Raw genomic sequence first — 20,892 nt, forward strand, 5'->3', positions numbered from 1 at the left:
CTCTCCCTCTCTCTCTCTCTCTCTCTGGCACAGTCTGGATCTGATAATTATGTTCTATATTATTATCAGCACAAGTTTAACTACCGACTAATCAGATCTTCTGAAACTTTTAAAAACTTTTTCTAATCTCTCTCTCTCTCTCTCTCTCTCTCTCTCTCTCTCCGATCGTATACTAATAACGAACATACTAAACATCTCATATCACTGTAACTGCACAGCATGTAGGATCAACATTAATAAGTTTTGGATAATAAAATACAGAACACCACAAGAACATCATGACGTCATGACGTTGAACAAGCACACGAACAAACAGGCTAAAATATTGATTCAAAGGCCCCAGACTCTAAGTTTGTATTCTTAGATTTGCAATAAAATTCAGCCCTACTGTTTAATGGAATTATCATAATGGAAACCAGTTTTGTTAACTAAACTTAACTAATTAATACATACAATGCACACGAAAATAAACACAGGATGTTTGGTGGTGAAATGTTGCTCACACTTTGACATTAATTTTTGCCATCGCCAACACTGTTGCTCTGTTTGCTGGGATTCCTTGTTTATATCATATAATATTTCAGCCAAAGGTAAGCACTGGAACCTATGGGAGTCATTCCAGCTCTGAAAGGATTTGACCAGTAGGAGACAGAAGGGTGTAGAGGAGAAACTCACAGTTGCACCATGAAACCATTTCTGGAGGAGGTGAAAAATCAGATGGAAGAAAGTTAACATGAACGGAGGTACTTTGAAAGGAATGAAAGAGGTTGCAGCTAGGGGCCGAAGGGACGCTGCAAAGACCCTTAACTAATGTCTACAGTGCAGCAATTCAGGTGGACTGACGTCACTACCCCCTTACGGGAGTTCCTTGCTAAAGAAATGCTAACGTTTGTTTATACTGGCTGATGTAGGCTATTCTCTCAACCGACAGGTGCTGGAGCTCTCCGGAGATTTACACCAAGAATGGGACAACCCAGGCCTCGAGTTCACGGTCAGCGCCGTTGCCTTACTGGGAAATTCCATCCCTCTGACTGGTAAGTAGCGGATAATGACTGGAAACCTTTTAAAACTCACAAATGATGAATGTTATGCTCTAAAATGTGAATTAGGTGAAAGAATATATGATTGGATGATGAGGTAGTATTGTAATAAAACCTAAAATTTGTTAACAAATATGTTAAAATATTCACATTATTTACCATATTTCATCTATGAAAAATAAACAAATGATTAAAACACAGCACTGGAAATGAGTGAATGATGTACACAGGAACAATATTTTTATGATGGTTCTCGGTAGCAGTAATAGGCAACCGCTATTACTTTTATTCTTTATTGTTTTATTTTGTTCGTTGCTAAAAAAAAAAAAAGACGAGCTTACGTACTGTACTCATGGTATTATAGTAGTGTCATCCGCCTGATTCTTATAATGCTAAACCTACTGTATGTCTTCCAAAAATACTTGTATTGTTGCACAACCACTACTGCCGCTACTACTACTACTTCTACTACTACCTACTACTACTACCACTACTACTATTACTAATAACGATATTAATGAAACAAAGTTTATGATAAGGCATATAAATACATGCTCATAAAATCTGTCAGTCAGATGACACACAGAATACTTTTCGGAAGGAAGGATCATTGACGTTATACCTTGGAATCCTCGGTCGTCCCTTTAATCACCACTTGTCTTCATTTATTAGTAAGGAAACATCGCAGTCTTACTATTACCAATAACGTTTTTTAATCAAGACGGTACTTAATCTCCGCAAAGCCGTGCTTCCCCCGGGGCGGAATAGGGCAGAGATCTTTTAATGCAATATTCCGTCTCCCTAGGCTTGAGATGATACATAGAATGGAAGAAAAAATCATTCTCTCATTCCATACATTTTCCGTTAGGTCTCCCATCTACATTTCATCCTTGAATTTATTGTTGACGGCATGGGAGAGAAGAGTGGGGCTAGAAGGCAGAAATTCGCATTATAAGAAGGGAATGTATGGAAAAAATAATTCCATCTAATAAAAAAGACCATATGCATTTGTTCATTTTACTGATTATCCCATAAGTAGTTCAGGCTTTTGACATCTGTATTTGCTTCTTCTACTCTTTCGACTTTTCATTCTCTAAGAAACCACTTTCTCACAACTTTTCTCTTTATTTTTCCTAGTCTAGACTACACGAAGGCATTTGTTTACACAGCCCCTGATTCTTATTCCTAGAGGGGGAATTCTGAAAGTACACAAACTTCATTTACCTACGTGTTTCGAAACACGATGCCTGTGGGCGCGTTGCCGTTTTCCAGATTTGCAAGCTTTGCATCGGTCATGCATAAGCTAGCAGCTGGAGTTCGTTTGATCTACAGTGATTTTGTTACTTGCTTTTTGTGTGTTTTGTGTTTTGGCTACAACAAACAGTTTCCGGATTCAATTTGATGTGGTTGTAGTCCATATTTTCACGTTACGTAAAGGTAATACTAAATAGAAAAGTTATTATTCCTCAAATGCCTTCCCTGTTGCTTATTCGTGTTTAATTTTTGTTTATTTTTGTTTCAAAGGAACCCCTAAACCAAATACTTATCCATTACTGGATATTTATAACAAGGAACGATCCATTTCTAACCGAATTCACGGTTTCGACACCCCCAAACTCGTAACCATTTGGAAATAATAAAAGAAATAAAGATAGCAATTCTCCTTTTCAGGACCCGAGAGAAATTACCATACAGAATGGATAGAAAATGCGTACAAACGTGGCGCATTGAGTCCAAAACGAAAAAAAAAAAGAACTAGACGCGGTCCTCTGGTATATTGTTCACTGAAATATATGGACCTCTGATGATATGCAAGTGGCTCCAGAGAACGGCTCACTTTCCTCTGGCTCTTCCCCACCCCCACCTCAAAAAAATCACTCAGCGACCTTTTGTGTCTTTTTGTTCGTATGGAAATGGAATTTAGTGATTGAATGGGGAGTAGTATTCATACATATATACACATTCACACACATACATATATACAGTATATATACACACATATATATACACGTTTATATATATGTATATGTGTGTGTGTGTGTGCATGTGTGTGTGTTACAGGTGGTTTCAAACGTAAAATCAAAGCATTGGCAACAGTCATTTTCATATATTAACTGCTGAGTCACTGATGAACGACCTTTTCTGGAATTATGACAGGCAGGGCAGCCGATCGAGACTACGGTCTACCCCAAAGCCAAATCAAAGTCCTTCAAAGAAGGCATCGTGCTTACCCCATACAAATGGGAAAAAGAAGCACGTTAAAAGAAGAAGAATTACAATTATCCAGGAGACGAACCCTATTCATATGGGCAAGCCCAAAGGAACCATTGACTTGAAACTGAAACTTCCAAAAGAATATGGTGTTCATTCGCAAGAAGTAACAGAAGGTAATGAAAAATATAGAAAGAGGAGATCTGTTTTTAGAAAAAACTGATAATTTAACAAGCAAATACATAAATAAATAAAAATGTAAGTAAATTCTTAAAATACAAGGAATATTGTATTAGGGTAGTAATGCACTGCATCTCCACTTGAACTTCTGAAGTTCCAGTTACTCGGCTTCCTCAGGGAGGCTGTTCCACAGTCCAACGGTGTGAGGAATAAATAACCTCTGGGAGGTTCGACAGCGAGGCACATTTACTGCACGTTGGTGCTGCTGTTCAGTGAATCTGGTTGCTCTAGGCAGGAAAAAGGGGATTAGGGATCAATCGTGAATTTGAAAGATCTCTGTTAAAACACAGCTTAAGAAGAACTGACAAACCTGAGCCATCCGTCGATGGTCCAAGTCATAACCGCTAACATTAGGAAACAGAAACCTAACAACACGAACCACTCCATCTAAAAGATATAAATCTCTGGCAGAAGCAGACAGCCACACCGGAGAACAGTATTCGAGTTAAGGAAGGGCAAATGACCTAAAACGGGTTGCACTGATTTTATTGCTGTTATAGATATACGAGGTCTTATGAACAATCCCTAATTTTCATGCAGCATTTGGTAAAACTTTCATTAGATGCTTCTCAAAAGTTAGATGTTCTTGACCCGATTATATCTGATGCAGACTTAGTACACAACGCTGTTGGTATGATTTAACATGTCTCATTGCACAATTCTAAGTACTCTGAGAATTTGATTAATGATTATTTTTCAGAAATTAGGTATATGCTGTATATGACTAATTTACTTAATTTATTAGTGTTCATTGACGTTGACGATGTTTTATAACATTGTATTGTCATTGACGTTATTGACATCTTATTGCTGGCTAATGAACGCTGTGTCCTGTCTTATTAATTGACCGGGTGTTTAGGTATTTTGTAAGCCGATTAAAATAATTTCACTAGTTTTTATGCGGTAATTTAGTTTCACCTAATATGACTGAACTTTGCTACAGCCTTGACAGATACGAAGACGATTCAGCTTAGGAACTTCGATACTATCCACGAAGTCTTTCCTGGAAGGCTGTCAAAAAGAGATGAGACTTATGATGATGTCTTTCGCTTCACGTTCATATGTATCTGTACTTATAATATTATTCTTGAGATGGCAGGGTCTTATTCATTGAATTTTGAATACACTGCCTTCCACCATGAATTAGGTGGTTACTTTCGTATGTACGTTTCAGAAGTTCTGTTTGACTCGGAATATTTCACTCTTCAGTTTTCTGTAAAAGAAAACTATTGTGCCTGCTTTGTCTGTCCGTCCGCCCTCAGGTCTTAAAAACTACTGAGGCTAGAGGGCCGCAAATTGGTATGTTGATCACCCAAACTCCAATCATCAAACATACAAAATTTCAGCCCTCTAGCCTCAGTAGTTTTTATTTTATTTACTTCTGGCAGCGCTATACCTACCAACAACATAGGCCACCACTGGACAGTGGCTGAGTTTCTGGGGCCGGGGCTGAGAGTTTTATGAGCCGTGGCTGAGGCCACCACCGGACAGAAAACTCGATTGAGCCGAAGAAACTTCGGCTTATTTTTTTACTGGTTTATTTTTTAAATCAGGAGCATAGTTAAGGGAAGTCTATATCTGGCAGATTTCCTTGAAAGATTTACTCATGACTATATAAGCTGAGATACAATCGTTTCAAAATAATATTCCGGTCATAATAAACTACAACGCTGCTTGCCATTACCGTAAATTTAGACAGTTAAATGTAATCATTATCTCTGCTAAGAAACTCAGACTGGAGGCTGAGTGTCTTAACCTATTAGATTTCTTTGGGTTTCCGACATCTTAATGTTCGTGGGTGACAGAAATGTCTTCTCACAGTGACCTGACGTTGGCAGAGGTAAGACATTCTGACTTTTTTTTTGTTAGTTTAATACTTATTCCTGGATTATTTTGTATCATATACATACGAACAATATTTTCATCACTGCTGTTAATTTTAATGATGAATTATTTTGACTAAAACCGGTTTCGAAATTCAATGAAGGGGGTCGTCGACAGTGATGTGACTGGATTTTAGATGATGTATTACTGCAGCGGGACAAATTTTGCAAATTATATGTTTTATTGAAACAATTCATAATTAAGTGAAAAAAGGTATATGATGAAAAACGCCTGTGGTTGCTTCATTCAAGTTTTGAGGGATCAGATTGGAAGACATCGTTTAACAGCAGATCACGTCGCTAATGAAATGGAAAATGCCAGAAGAAAAGTCGTAAATAATCAAGAGCATTTGGACACAACAGCTCTCCGCCAGGGCTGAGCAATCCATTCGCTTCAGTGGTCACTTCTGAAAAGTTGCCTTCCTATCTCTCTCAAAATCTAATGATTTGTCCCCAGGGCTTTCTTTGGAAAAATTCCTCTAAAAATCCACTCACACATTTTTGCGTGAACCGGGTATCAAACAGGCACAAAAACAAATTAAAGCAGAAACATATATGTCGTCGGCGCAGGTAAAAGTAAGAAGTGTTTGATGTATTGTGTACTGATAAAAAATCTTTGTTTTTCTATCACTAACTGTGGCAAATAAGGATGTTTACAGATCTACTTTGAATATCGATTATCTAGCAGGACCAACGAACATATTGCTTTGATGAGCCTGATCGTCATAAGGAGCCCTGTGAAAATTTGGAACTGCGCCAAACTGAATCATAGTTAAACAGAATCATGGTGAAATAGTTCGTTATAGTCAGAATCTTTGCCAAGATGGGTTCCTTTTATTCTACAACTGAATCGAAAATAACAAACTTTGTGTAAGTTTACAGCTTTCTGAAGGTTAACAGTTTTTTTTAATGCGGAAGGTGTGAATGAACAACATTTTTGAATGTTTTTTTGGCTTGGTAATTTTGCTCAGCCATTCATATAATTACTATATATATATATGCCACTGTCATTAATATTTTTAATGAATAACCTTTTTATGTTATGCTCTACGAGGTGCCCTTTAATACTCTGTTATTGGCGTTTATCTCTCTCCCTTTTACTTACTACCAGCCACCTCTACGTTAATTTTCGTGTCATTTATATGCATATATACGTAATCCAAAAGAGCCTTCAGTATCAGACCTCGGTGATCTATATTCCGAGTTGACGAAATATTTTGAAAATATGGCCATTTGGGGAACCTATAGTGGAGGTTCCCTGCTGAGCGCTCAGAGAAAGATAAATTGGATTCCATTTACCCGAGAGAGAGAGAGAGAGAGAGAGAGAGAGAGAGAGAGAGAGAGAGAGAGGAGAGAGAGAGAGAGAGAGAAATGATATACTATGGGGTTATCTTGGGCTTTGAGCTATACACTATGCAATAAAATCCTATGTATTCACAAGCTTATGCGCTCGCTTATAAATGTACGTAACTCATTTTGTGCTGAATCGTTTCACGGGTCCTCCGTCGTGTCTTTTGTGCTCGGTTGATATTCATTCAGTTCCTCCTGAAGCTAAGCTCATAATGGATCTCCCATCCCCTCACAACCCTAAGACCATTCTTAATTACGTCGCGGATTTTCTTTAGGACGTAACCGGTTCTTATCCTGTATTTCTCCTCTTCCGTTCCATAAGCACCCCTCGGCCTCTCCCTCTTTCTCCCCTCTCATCACGGTTGGTTAAGCCCTCATTTCCTCCGGTTGATGATCTCCCTTCGCCTTTATTAGGCGACTTTATTCACCTTTATCCAGTGAGATTTGGAGACTTTCTTTTCGGAATCTCTAGTGGGTGCATGGATGTTTGCTTACCAAAGGGCGACACATGGCTTTGCCCTTGCTTGTTTGGCTGTTTGTCTCGGTAGTTGCAAATGTCCCTCCTGACATCGGTTGTGCCTGTGCTGAACTTTATCTTTCCAGGTAATCACCTTTTCAAATGTTCATAAGGTGTATTTCTTGATTGTGGATGCATGCATGAAAACTTTCCCTGTAGAAATGTAAGAGCGTATTCCTTCTAAACAGCGAAGGTAACCTATGTTAAAAAACTCAAGAAAATTTGTAATCATGATAGAGGATCACTTTGTCATACATACATAATTCATAAATACTTTGCTCTCATGCCATACATACGAAAATCATCTGATATCATTAATATTTAAAGAGTGATTATAAAACATATATTTTTAAGAAACCAAAATTTCTCCGCAGACCTAAAAATACCACATAGATTTTTTGCCACGTACTTCTTGAGAACCCTGGCGACAAGGCTCATCACCAAGGAACTCTGACAGTACACGACCTTTCAAGTCTCAGCAGGTGGCTTACAGTGAAGGGAACCAAACAGTCATAACAGAATGGCTATGACTGCAATAGCCATAAAAATCCAAATTACAAATGGTAGTCTCCTATCGCATTGGCCTGTTGCTGGATATGCATAGGACAATTTATAAGGTAGTTCTCGAAACGTTGCGGTTCTTTTAACCAATCTCTTCCATGAGACTGCCCAAGCTTTCTCATTCTTCTTGATGGTTCTTGCGAAGGTATCCCTGTGCAACAAAAGAATCCTTCTTAGCATGTACGTAGCTATATCCTCTGCTAAGTGGTCTGATCTTCCAATGCCTTACACACCAATGGTTTAATAAAAGTATACATTTGAGGATTTCTATTAATATTTGATGACTGGTATCAAAGTTTCTCTGAGGTTTGTAGGGCATTATGAGAATGATTAAAAATTAGAATTTTTCTTAGTCTGAGCTAAAACTTAATGAAAAACAGCTCAAAATGCATTGTCAACGTCTCGTTTGGAACTACCTGTCTATATATGCATAGTATTCTCGTTTTCAGAAACGTGTTCTGAGAGAAAATTTAGTTCTTGTGATACGTTTATCTTTTCTGTATCATAATACTTACACCTTGTCCCTAGTAAATGCCATGTAGGGACTCTGAAGTCTATAACATGCTTTGTGTTATTTGTTTCAATTTCTAAGTTTGTTCAAGTTTCTTTCACTTTGAAAGAAATGGCTGAGTTACTGTATATGAGGCTGGTCGCTATACTGTGCAAAGAGAGAGAGAGAGAGAGAGAGAGAGAGATAACCTTTGGATTCTTATCCAATCTCCAGCCAGAAGAAACTGGAAACGCAGTTCAAGAGAGATCTCGCCAGGGTCCACAATCATGACGGCTTTATGGGTTGCAGTTTAATGGATTTCATTTTGTTTCTATGTAAATACACAGCTATGGGTTCTCTACGTAGCTTTATATACTTCTTCATTTGGTAATTATGAACAAGATTCCTCATCATCTAGGCTCGACATCATGAAGGTTTTCAAATTTAAGCTTAGGACATTCACGTATATTCTTCTCTTTACACCTCTGTGCCCTTCCAGATTCTGGGGTGGTTCCTGCTCAACTATTAGCTTCTCATAATATGCATCTCTACTTCTCTGTACTTCACGAAGCCGACTAATAATTTCCATATAGTGGGATGCTGCATGCTGAGTTCGCATTTTTATTGACAGTGGTCTGCCTCTACGTGATTGCTTGTGCAGTCCTCCCCGTTTAATGTTCTCTGAAGAAGGTTCCAACTCTCGAGAGAAAAAGACGACCTCGTCTTCCGGCAGAATTATTATTATTTCAGTAGATGAAGCCTATTCACATGGAACGAGCACACAAGGGCCATTGACTTGAAGTTCAAGCTTTCAAAGAATGTTGGTTTCAAACTCCCACCGCAGACCCCACACTGTAGCAGTAACTGATCATGATACAGAGCCAGTGATTTTTCATCGCCCTGGGGGAGACGTAAACCCGCGACATCTGAGTGGCGTGCCACGACACTAGCCACTATACCAGCGGACCTGCTAAAACGGTTAAATATTTATTTGTTTTACTTACTTTCGTATACTTTTGAATTTAAACTCTCGAATATTAATAAAGATATAGTTTTCTTATTAAAAAAAATGGTAACATCACTGTCCTTCACAACCAGTTTTAAATATTCATTACAGCAACTCGACATGACTCTCCATAATAACTTCATGTTCTTCTTTGTTCTTGTATTTCTATTGTTCCAATATCATAATATCAGAACCAGAGGGAAGAAAGGGTAGACGTTTTTGCTTTGTTCGCTTCATCCTTGCTTTTGCTTTGAGCATTTTCTTTGGTCATGGTAATGTCAGTGAGTCTCATGGGACCTATCCACGAGTAAAATGACCTGAGGAAAACAAACTGCTTGAAAATATTAAGAAGGCATCAGGACTTTTCGTGAGACTCAAACATCTATCACTGGCACCAGTAAGAACAGATACCCAAATATCTAACATCTCATCTACCGAAACAGGGCATCACCATCAAAGAGGACGATCATGCCCATCATTCCTACCGTAATCATGTTGCTGGGCAAATCGCCAATAAAGCATCTTTAGCTCATATTCATATTCATGCCCTTACAATATGAGATAGCTGGCACTCCCATGGCAGTTGGGTACAATTGTGAACCCACACTCCACATATGATACCTTTTTCTTTCATAACTTCTCCCAAAGTTTAAAGTTGAAGTCCTCCTGAGCCTCTGCGAGGCTCATAGGGCTAGCGCTGATCTCCGGTTTCCTTGGCCGACAGCCAGTGGGAGACAGGTACCCAAGTGCAAATTTCAGGTGCTCAAGAACCCACCACAACAGCTAGGTGACAACGCTGAGGAGATCGTCACTAGTGCATATAGGACCTGCGCCCGGATGCACCAGCCCCGGTTTTTTTGCCATGCCCCTAGGTTAGATTAGGTTAGGTTAGGTTAAACATTGAATATATTCGGTAGATAATTTGGGTGTGGGAAACATAATGAGATTATTATCAAGAAAATTCTATGGTTAGTTTTTAAGATATGGCGTCCCGCGTTTTTCAGTGAAAGGTCCCGGCACTCGGTTATATCTCGGGGAAAATGCTGCCGGATTTGGATACGAGACAGAATTCATTAACCCCTCCTTGACTTCTGTTCCACACGTTCCCAAATTTTCACTGAAATTCATCATAATCTAGTATTACATGTTGTGAGGAGACAGAAGGACACTGGTACTAATGCAACATTCACTTAACTTGTTTGTGGAGATAACAGTTTCGATATTTACGATTGTTATTCCTGGAAGTTTTTTCCTAATTTTAAACAAACTTTTTAATTGTCCTTTTTGTTTGTTCTATGTAATAGTAAATGGTATTTTATCATATTAAATTTTGCAGTGTTTTTTCGGTATGTATCAATACACTCTTTTGATTACTGATATTCACTATATCTTCTCCAACCTTTCAAAAGGGATTTTTTGCATTAATGTAAATTTTTCGTTAAGTCGTAAAATTGTGATCGAAAATATAAAATCAGAAACTAGTAAGCATATGTAGAATTGAGGTTTCGAGAGAGAATACGGTTTTTTCACGATTAATATTTTATGTGGAGATCATAAACATATTTGTCAAAACGACGATGTAGGTAACAGACGGATAGAAATATGTAGGAAAAAAAATCAAGTGTATGAAGATAGGAAAGAATAAAATAAAATATTGTATGAACCTAGGAAAGAATATAAAATAAAATATTGTATGAACCTAGGACTTGCTCCGGATCCATAATTCAACAACAGAATTGATGTTACAATGTTCATTTTTAAAGCGTTCCCAATGGTCTTTTTAATCTTCAATGGAAAACATTACTTTGAACTGCTACGACTCGTATGCTACCCCAGGCTTCAATGGCCGTTGAGAATAAAGAAGAAGTTTCTGTGAATTACAAGGCTGACTCCCAAAGGCGTTAGAAGTCTGATACAAAGAATCTTCAAAGCACTTTCGAATGAAACCGGGAAGAGGAATTACATGATGAATTTCCCATAAGAAAACAATTAAAAATAGGCTAGACAGAGGAACGATTTTCCAAGAATGCATTATGAAAACGGTGAAGTTAGAAGACAGAACGAATGAGATGTTACAGGCAAACTATTAAAGAAGAACAAGCACGGAAGAACGGTGGATGAAAGGAGAGAAGAGAGTGTTATACAGGAGGTTACATCTTTCGCTTCAGTAATGAAGAGTGGGCAATTAGATAAAATAGATGTAATAAATGTTTTTCTGAGGAATCCATAATTCGTTTCAATTTACTGTAATTGTTTAACTGAGAAGGATTCATCACTACATTTCTAAACTATGTCTAAATATAGCCCATGTCTTTTATCAGACGGTTTAACCCCGGAAATTCCAGAAGTCTTACTAATATTCTTTATATTAAGTAAGGCTGTGTCCAGACCAAAAATCAACATTTCAGTCAGAAAATTATTGTTCTGAATAAGAGCAAATACTTGCGTCGCATTGAAATTTTGCACTTGCGAGAAGCATGCCAGCCAACAACAGACATTATGAAGAATATAGAAAATCGAGCTTGATGGCGCGCGCTATGCTGTGCTGGAACCCGATGCTGCCCGTCATGCCTCCCCTACCTCCACTCACCCCAAACGGGAAACAGGTTTGCAGGAGGAGGGTGGATGTGTCATGTCTCCCCTACCTTCCCAATCCCCTACCTATCCTGCCACAACGGGGGCGGACAAACAGGTTTCCAGGAGGAGGGTGGATGTGTCATGTCTCCCTTACCCTCCTGATCCCCTTCCTACCCTGCCCCAACCGGGGCGGACACACAAGAAAGATCCATTCGGATTTTATTATTATAGATTTTTGTTACAGCTTGTTTTCATAAGGATGGACATCTTTGGCCATAAAGAGTTCCCATGAACTCTTCACGTCATCCTTTTTGTGTTTGTCGACACCTAGGTCTAGCCTGTCCCACTAAGAAGCAAAAAGGGGGTAAAAATACTAGAGGAACAGAGGATCCATTGTTGTTGTATGAGCTCTTTAAGGTCCCTATATGATTTATTATTTCATTTTTTTACCCTCATTTCATATTGGCTTGTTTCAAAGTATTACATTTAAAATGAAATAAATCAGAATACCCTGTCTGAAATAAAAAAATTCGTTGAATGCCGAAAAGAAAGCCATGACCAAATGCTGGAAGTCTTTCAATATTCAAGGCCAAAAAATGTTTTTAAACCTCTTTCATGCTTAGATATATTCTAGAAAAGTTATTCTTTATTGCAAAATACTATCATGCATTTTATCCTATGCCCTGAGACCCGCACTGGTGCGCTGGAACATGTTAAAACATTCAAGGTTCAGGTTCCAAATGATCAGTTTATCTCTGCACAGATCTGGTGGTAAATTTTCTTGTACAGGTAGTCAGCAAGCCACCCACTGTAATCAGCTTATTGCACTGAACATACACAAAGAAATAATATTTACCTCTGTTCAGTATGATGCAACAACTTTTGAGGGTATAAGAAAAAACTCTTAAGAAACTTCAAGCGAAGAAATTGCCCACTTTTTCGATAGAATCTGATTTTCACATCCAATTCAGAGCCACTAGATTTAGCGTGTGAAGGTTATGCCTTCGCTGAACCTTGCTCAGGGTTTAATTTGTTTTTATACCTTATCGTTTTTTCCTTCAATCTGCGGGGAAAATTACAGAATTTACCCCCCAGGGATTGTACCCTGTGGAAAATATGGTGCATTCTTGTACTCTCATCACATCACTGTCGATTAGGCACTTCAGATCCCTTGACATCATAGATGAAATTTGACAACGTTGTAGCCTGTGAGAGCTTTGTCCTCGGCTTTTGTCAGTTGTAGACGCCAACTTAGTAAGTGTTATTTTGATGTGTTACAATATATGATCCTCACTGGCACAGTAGAATAAGGGCTGGAAGACTCGTTGGGCTTAGACTCTGCTAAATAATGGAGGATTTTAAGATGACCGTTTTCTTCAAGAACAAAAAGTATTTTGTGAACTCTCCCTGGAAGGATATTTTGTGGAGTAGAAGGCCTTTTGATAACAGATTTGCTTTACCTCTGTACCTTAAAGTGGCTGATAATTTGGAAAAAAAAATGGTTGCAGGTAGTTCATCATGAAGTTGTCCACAAACGAATGAAGACTGAATTTTTTAGAGAATCGTTATATTTGGATCCCTCATAGGCATGTTATTACAACCAAATCCAAGATACGGCCACTGTTCAATAACTAACTTACTATTAAAAACCCTTCATTTATGAAACCTGTTTTGGAGGCTACTACCGTCATGGTAAATACAGGCATAAATTATTATGAAATAATTTAATGACGAAACATTTGTAATTGTAGATCTCTATCGCTATGACATTACTATTGTCAACAAACAGATAGGAGATATAAAAATAATGTTAAACCTAACCTAATCTAGGAAATGTGTTCTGAGAGAGAAATGAAATTGCGAAGCGTTATTTCCAAGAAATATTCAAAGCGATATATTAACCGGAACTGTATTATTTTGCATTTGTACTGAATACCAGAATTCAAATTCACAGAAAAAAATAGAATCCTCAAATTTCGTTAGGCAACATTCTTTATCTTAAGGACCGCATGTACAAAAATAAGCGTCTATTGTAATCTATTCCTGCTATTTAATCAGCCATTATCCCTGTCCCAACAACTAATTAAAATAGAAATTTATTTTCATAAGCCATTGAAACTCTGATCAGCTGGAATCAGGATCAGGTGATTAGCTGATTTAATTTGCAATTATTTCCAGTTACCAGAATATTACTCTCCCGGAGATGATTTGCATCGAAATTGCAGCAATACGTCATTTGTAGAGTAATTCTCATGAATAATCCGAAGCACCATCGATTCTGGAAGCGAAGAACTTCAGTATTTGTGAATTTTCAGGTATAAGATCGACGTTTATTACCTTTCATACTTTGATGATATTGCAGGGTCGGCTTTTGATGCGGAAAATGATGTATTTCCAAAATTACAATGGTCTGCCCAATTACAGCACTTATACTGATACGGTGTCAGCGATCATAGCTGCTGTACCAGATCTGTAACTCAAACACACAGTGCAATGTATTATACACACACACATGCACACATATTACATATTATATATATATATATATATATATATATATATACGGTATTATGTAAGTGTAGATATATATTAAAATAAATATACAAAACGAGAGCTTTGAGAGCCTGATCGATTCCCCTTCTCAATCTGACTAAAAACACTAAGATAAATATCGAAGTAAAAAAATTTAAACAAAATTTAATGAAAGTTTAAAACGTGTTGTTGGCATAAGAAAACCGGTCGTAATTTTGAAGATGGCCAATTCCGTAGCTCAGGTAATTCCCCGAGCGTCTAAGTGGTGGTTCAGCGCCCAAGCTGATTTGGACGGTCATCAGAGTGGCCCATTGGATGAACCACCACCTAGAAGCTCGAGGAGGTTAGCTGGTTTATCTACGGAGAACCTAAACACATCGTCCACCAAACCTAAAACACCCCTCCCACCAAATCTAAACGCCTACCCCGCCTCCCAAACCTAAATGCACCCTCAACTCTAAATGCACCCTCACTAAACCTAAACACATTCCCAACTAAAACTAAACACACCCCCACTAAACCTGAACACCCCCTTAGTCGAAACACATCCCCTGCTAAACTAAACATACACTCCGACTAAACCTAAATACAAATCGTGATACAGAATTATTAATCACATGTTTTCGGTAATACTGTATATTCCTAAGGTCTCGAGTACATGAAATTATGTGTTATAATCCCGTAGAGTTTATTTACCATATTAATTACAAAGGGGAGGGGGATGGGGAAGGGCGAGGAAGGGGTAAGAAGGCAGGAGTTATGGGGTTTCAAAACCCACACGAAATCCTTCCTGGGGTCAAATGAGGCCCGCGTGCAAAATTTTGTGTAGATCAGTCGAGGGGTTCTGATTTCTATAGGGCACAAGTTCACATAGTTACATTCACTTTTATTATATACATAACTAAAATGCTGTTATTTCATCTAAATTACACATTTAGTTAAGAGAAAATAATGTCACAGCGAACGCAATCCGGTTTGCTTTTATCTTTGGACTGGCATAAGGAAACCATATTGTACAAGTTTTCCACAACTGCTGTGGAAGTATACGGATAAAATTGTCCTCGAATGTTCTTCCTATCGAAATATCCCTGGAGGACCAGTAATTTTGGTATTAATGTACACAACAATAAAACCTTTATCGAAAGATCATCACAAGTTTATTCTTGACATTAGGATTCATGTTGTTTATACTGATATGGTAAGAGACTGATTCTTATGCTAAGCAGCTTTGATTGTTCCCTTGTTTGAAGATGGTCTCCATGACTTTGTGAAAGCAGGACCAGGGTGAAAGCAAACTTTTATAGATATCTGGTTTCATTTTGCAAGGGGTAATCAGCATCCCTTTTACTTTGATAAATATTGGAGAACCTTATCCAGTGGGTGGCTATCAGCATCCTTTCCCTTCCATTATTTGTTTAGGGCTGTACTTTCCATCAAGATGTAAATTGGTATGTTAATCTGTCCGTCCGCATCCACCCTCCAATCATCGAACATACCAAATTTTGCAGCCTCTAGCCTCAGTAGTTTTTATTTTATTTAAGGTTAAAGTTAGCCATAGTCGTGCGTCTGGAATCTATGTAGGACTGGCCACCACCGGGCCGTGGTTCAAGTTTCATGGACCGCGGCTCATACAGCATTATACCGAGACCACCGACAGGTAGCTCTATTTTCTGTGGCCTTGATTATAAGCAGTACAGAAAAGTCGATTGCGCCGAAGAAACTTCGGCGCATTTTTTACTTGTTTAATGTTACAACTGGGATGTTTTTAATATTTTCTTTATAAAGATTTTCCTTAGGGAGGCAATCACTAAAGAGATGAACTATGAGAGACGAGTTTGCTTAATTCAGCCCAAACCCTAACTTGATTGCACACCTTGAAAAGAGAGAGAGAGAGAGAGAGAGAGAGAGAGAGAGAGAGAGAGAGAGAGAGAGAGAGAGAGAGAGAGAGATTAGTATTCATTTTGCGTTTTGAAATTATCCTTGCAATTTTTATTTCAGTCTACTTTCTATGCATATGAGATTTGGGGGTAAAATTGACTTTACACAGCCTACGAAAAGAGATTCCATTTTCAGAGCCATGAGATCCTTTACCAAATACAAGAGGCGCTCTGAATGTCCCCCTTGAAAAAAAAAAAACAATCATCGACTGCAGTTTTAGAACAATTTTCTTTTCTAAGTGATTTCCTCTTTGTCTTTCTTTTCTTTGCATTTTTTGCTTCCTCACGAAAATATGTTGTTGGGTTCGCGCAACGTTCTCCCTACACACACGCACACACACACATTGACTTAAAGATAGATTTAAAGCTCGGTATCACCAACAAGAATTTTATGATGTCCGTTGAAAATGTGATTTTATCGTTATCGTTTAGTGTCTTTCTGGGTCAAAGGGAAAAAAGAAGGAAAATATTTGGAACGTAACTTTTTTTTTTATATACGGAAGTGAAAAGTAATTTAGACAATGGGTAGCCTCTACGCATACGATTCCAGTTCAGTTTTTTATTAAAAATCTGTTGTTTTCTTCTTTCTCCTCTCTCTTTCTCTCTCCCTCTCTTTCTCTCCTCTCTCTCTCTCTCTCCCCCTCTGGGGCCCCCTTCTCTCTCTCTCTCCTCTTTATCTCCCCTCTTCTCCCTCCTCCCTCTTTCCCTCCCTCTCTCTCTCTCTCTCTCTCTCTCTCTCTCAATCTCTCTCCCTCTCTCCTTCTTTATCTCCCTCAATCTCTCTCTCCCTCCTCCCCTCTCTCTCTAAACAAATATATGCTTATTACGTGGAATTCGTCAACATTAAATAAAATCAGCATAAAATATATACGAAATATTTTCATAGAATGTTTGAAATCCGAAATAAACAAGTAAAAAATGCACCGAAGTGTCTTCGGCGCAATCGAGTTTTCTGCATAGCCGCTACAGCGTATAATCAAGGCCACCGAAAATAGATTATCTTTCGGTGGTCTCGGTATAATGCTACCCATGAGGCTTTCAGCCACGGCCCGGTGGTGGCCCGTTCTATATAGTTGCCAGAAGCACGATCATGGCTAACTTTAATCTTCAATAAAATAAAAACTACTGAGGCTAGAGGGCTAAAATTTGGTATGTTTGATGATTGGAGGGTGGATGATCAACATACCAATTTGCAACCCTCTAGCCTTAGCAGTTTTTAAAATCTGAGGGCGGACAGAAAAATTGTGGACAGAAAAGTGCGGACAGACTAAAGTGCAGATGGACAGACAAAGCCGGCACAATAGTTTCCTTTTACAGAAAACTAAAAATGAATGAAAGAATTTCCTTTCCCTGAGACTCACTCTCACACTTGCCTGAGGAATAAGATCAACATTATTCTGCTGTAGTTCCCAGAATGAAACTGACTTATAGTAGCTACTTTAGACGCAATTGGCGAATTCAGATTAATTTCTTAAGAAACTGAAATAAAACTATACCTATAATGGCAATACAGTGTTAAACGTGGTTTCTTCAGTCATCATTTTCATAGAACTATGTATTTTAATGAGCTTAATGGCTTATTCACTTCTGAATCTTTGTATAGTTCTAGGTGGGCATTCACTGGAAGCACAGAATTCCGACATGCACATAAAGAAAAAACAAAGAACTGTAAGTCAACCTCTCACTTCTTGATGTATTTTGGGTACTCATTTTAATCAAAATTTAGTTCATAGGTTTTTCTACCTCTCACAATGAGGTTTTATGCTGTTTGGAGAATGTCTCTCAAATCTGGAGTGCTTTATCTTTCTACTTCCTGTTTGGTTAGATGTAAATTAAAGACACAACCCTTTGCTTCTTCTATTCTTATTCTTCCTCTGCGACGGAAGGCGTCCTTTGAGTTCCTTTTCTATAGGAATTTTGTCTGGTGTTCAATTAAGTTCAACGAGATCCTCCCCCTTCTGACAGGTGACCTCTTAACATCAGCCGCTTCATCTAGAGTCCCCACATGTACTCAATGGAAGTCAGTTATCCTTCGACTGCAGAGCTCTGTGCGATTGTTCCTTCCCCTTTACAGAAAACCTTTTCCTTGTCTTCTGAATTCCAAATTTCGTGAGACTTAAAACTTCCTGTCCTTTAAAATGGTTCACTTGCTTACCTCAGGATTAAGCCAAAGCCCCTTTTCACCAAAGAATAGGCGTTGGACTGTCTACCCATTTGCACTTTGCTTTGAACGCAGCACTTAATACCTATTGAGGTGGATCTTCTTCTTTTAACGTGTTTTTTTCCCATTTGTTGGGGTAAGCACGATGCCTTCTTTTGAAGGACTTTGATTTGGCTTTGGGGTAGACTTTGTAGCTTCTATCGGCTGCCCTGCCTGTCATTGCTCAGACCCCGGTAGGATGTGTACATGTATTGTACCAGTCACCAGCGCCCTTTCTGCCAGCAGCGAGGAGACGTTGCGCGGTGAGGTGGATAATTTTCAGAAATGAGCCAAGTAATGGATGTTCTTTGGATACAAAGGCATTTGGAAAGATGTTCCGGCTTCTTGGCGAGATGAAACATGTGGTTAATCAAAAGGCTCTCTAGAGAGGCAAGAAATGTGACTGGGTTGGGGAGAGGTTACGCAGTCCGAAAGAGGTTGCGGAAGCTACATAATATGGCATCAACACGAGAAAGGGGTTTAAAGTGTGAAAATTAGTATCCAAATTCAACTTTTTTAATATTATTGTCTATGTTTCAATTGTAATGCTTTTCAGTGGTTAGTAATTATATCAGGGGCAGAGAATTTGTGAAAACGAAAATATTGTATGCATTGTATTTACAGGGCTGCGTTCCCTATTAAGTTCCACAGAATAGTATTCACAAGTCAGAATTTAAGATATATTGGAGTTTTTTGATAAGAAACATCTAGCATATTTTAATTATTTTTACATAATAAAAACGAGCTTTTAGTGTTGGAAAATTTTGTTGTAAAAATTAATTTGAAAAACATATCTATATTCTTCTATACTCATTACCAGGTATATCTGGAAGGCACGTACTCGAACAGCTGTGGCGTCCCGACCTCACGTCAGCTCAAGAAGTGAAACCTGGATTCGCAAACCATTACTCCGATTTCGTCCGACTCTCCCGGGAAGGTCACGTGACTTGGACGCAAAGGTAATTATTGTCTTTTCAGGTCAGGTACAAATACAGACACCCGCTTTGATAAAGGAGATTTAAACAATACATACCAAAGAACATATTAATGCATTGCTTCTAAGATGCGATGCAACATAACTTAGAAGAATATACATTAATAAAGTGACAAAAAAACATATTAATGCATTGCTTCTAAGATGCGATGCAACATAGCTTAGAAGAATATACGTTAATAAAGTGACAAAAAGGCATATAAAAAAACTAAAAAAAACGCATGATTTTTGGTGAATTGGTGTTGGCTGTCGTTTTCAGCTGCATTGATTTTAAAAGCACATAAGCATACACGTTGAATATTGCAATGGTTGCGAGTTTCGCCATTAACAATTTCCAGAACTTGCCCCCCAACCTCTGAAATGTGTTTGAGTGCTCATTAGTGTCCCAGGGTGGCGGATCAGAGTTCAGGTCAAAACATTAATGCTATAAAAGCAAGGATGACTCAATAGATTACAAACTAGCGAAGAAGGGAAATAACAGCTGTTTACACACTAATTATTGTTACAGGACTAAAATGTTGGATCTCTAGAAAAATACATCTGAATTTGATAGATATGTCTATGCATGAGCAGATATGAATTTTAATCCCTCATGGTAGCAGGATAGTTACGGTGAAATTACTCTCATTACTATGCACAGATTCGAATCCTGACAGGGAAAGAGGAGCCTTTATTAGTTTTCAGTTCAGTTTCAAGGCTTGGAAGCCTTGAGGATGTGACTAATTGCCTCTCCGTTTCATGTGGCCAAGAGAGTAATAAAAATGAAAGAAAAATTCATAGGAAACAGCAGTGTGGGTTGCTGCAAGGAACTCGAAATGTGCGCATTTTGTTATGAAACGAGTTTGTCGGCTCGCTACGCGTGCTGGAACCTGGCGCTGCTGTCTCCCCTACACCTCCGATCCCCTGCCGACCCAGCCCCCACCGGGGCGAGCAAACAGGATTGCAGGTGGTTGGATGTCCCCTACCCTCCCGTTCTCCTACCCACCCGCCCCACCCTGGGCGGACAAACTGGTTTTACCGGGGTTGGGTGGCTGTATCATTCTCCCCTACTGTCACCCGGGGGAGGACATACAAGATCAACCCAGATTTTATTATTATATAGCCTATACATATTCGAGAGTAAAAGAAAATAGCTACGTATATCGTAGATTGGCTAAGCTTATTAGAAAACTGATTTAGATTCAACGTGGAAGCAAAGGTTTAAGATGCACGATATGATAACGTGCTAATAGTGATGAAGAGGTTTACAACGAAACCCAAACCTGTTTCAAAGGATGTAGACAAAGTGTGACCATTCTGGTGCAAAGTTAGCCTGTGACCTGGGTCTTCTATTCCTTAAATGAAAACTATTATC

At 38.6% G+C, this 20,892-nt stretch overlaps 1 protein-coding gene across 2 annotated transcripts in view; it reads left to right on the forward strand.

Moving 5' to 3' along the window:
* Positions 1 to 20,892, forward strand: part of LOC136834347 (glycine receptor subunit alpha-3-like) — a 148,047-nt gene that overhangs the window by 113,950 nt on the left and 13,205 nt on the right. For both annotated transcript variants that reach the window (XM_067096857.1, XM_067096855.1), the window contains exons 4-5: positions 932 to 1,034; positions 19,365 to 19,503. In XM_067096857.1, the coding sequence (XP_066952958.1) occupies positions 932 to 1,034; positions 19,365 to 19,503 (242 nt within the window). The remainder of the gene's footprint in view (positions 1 to 931; positions 1,035 to 19,364; positions 19,504 to 20,892) is intronic.

This window comes from Macrobrachium rosenbergii, chromosome 53 (genome assembly GCF_040412425.1).
Source record: "Macrobrachium rosenbergii isolate ZJJX-2024 chromosome 53, ASM4041242v1, whole genome shotgun sequence".
NCBI lineage: Eukaryota > Metazoa > Arthropoda > Malacostraca > Decapoda > Palaemonidae > Macrobrachium > Macrobrachium rosenbergii.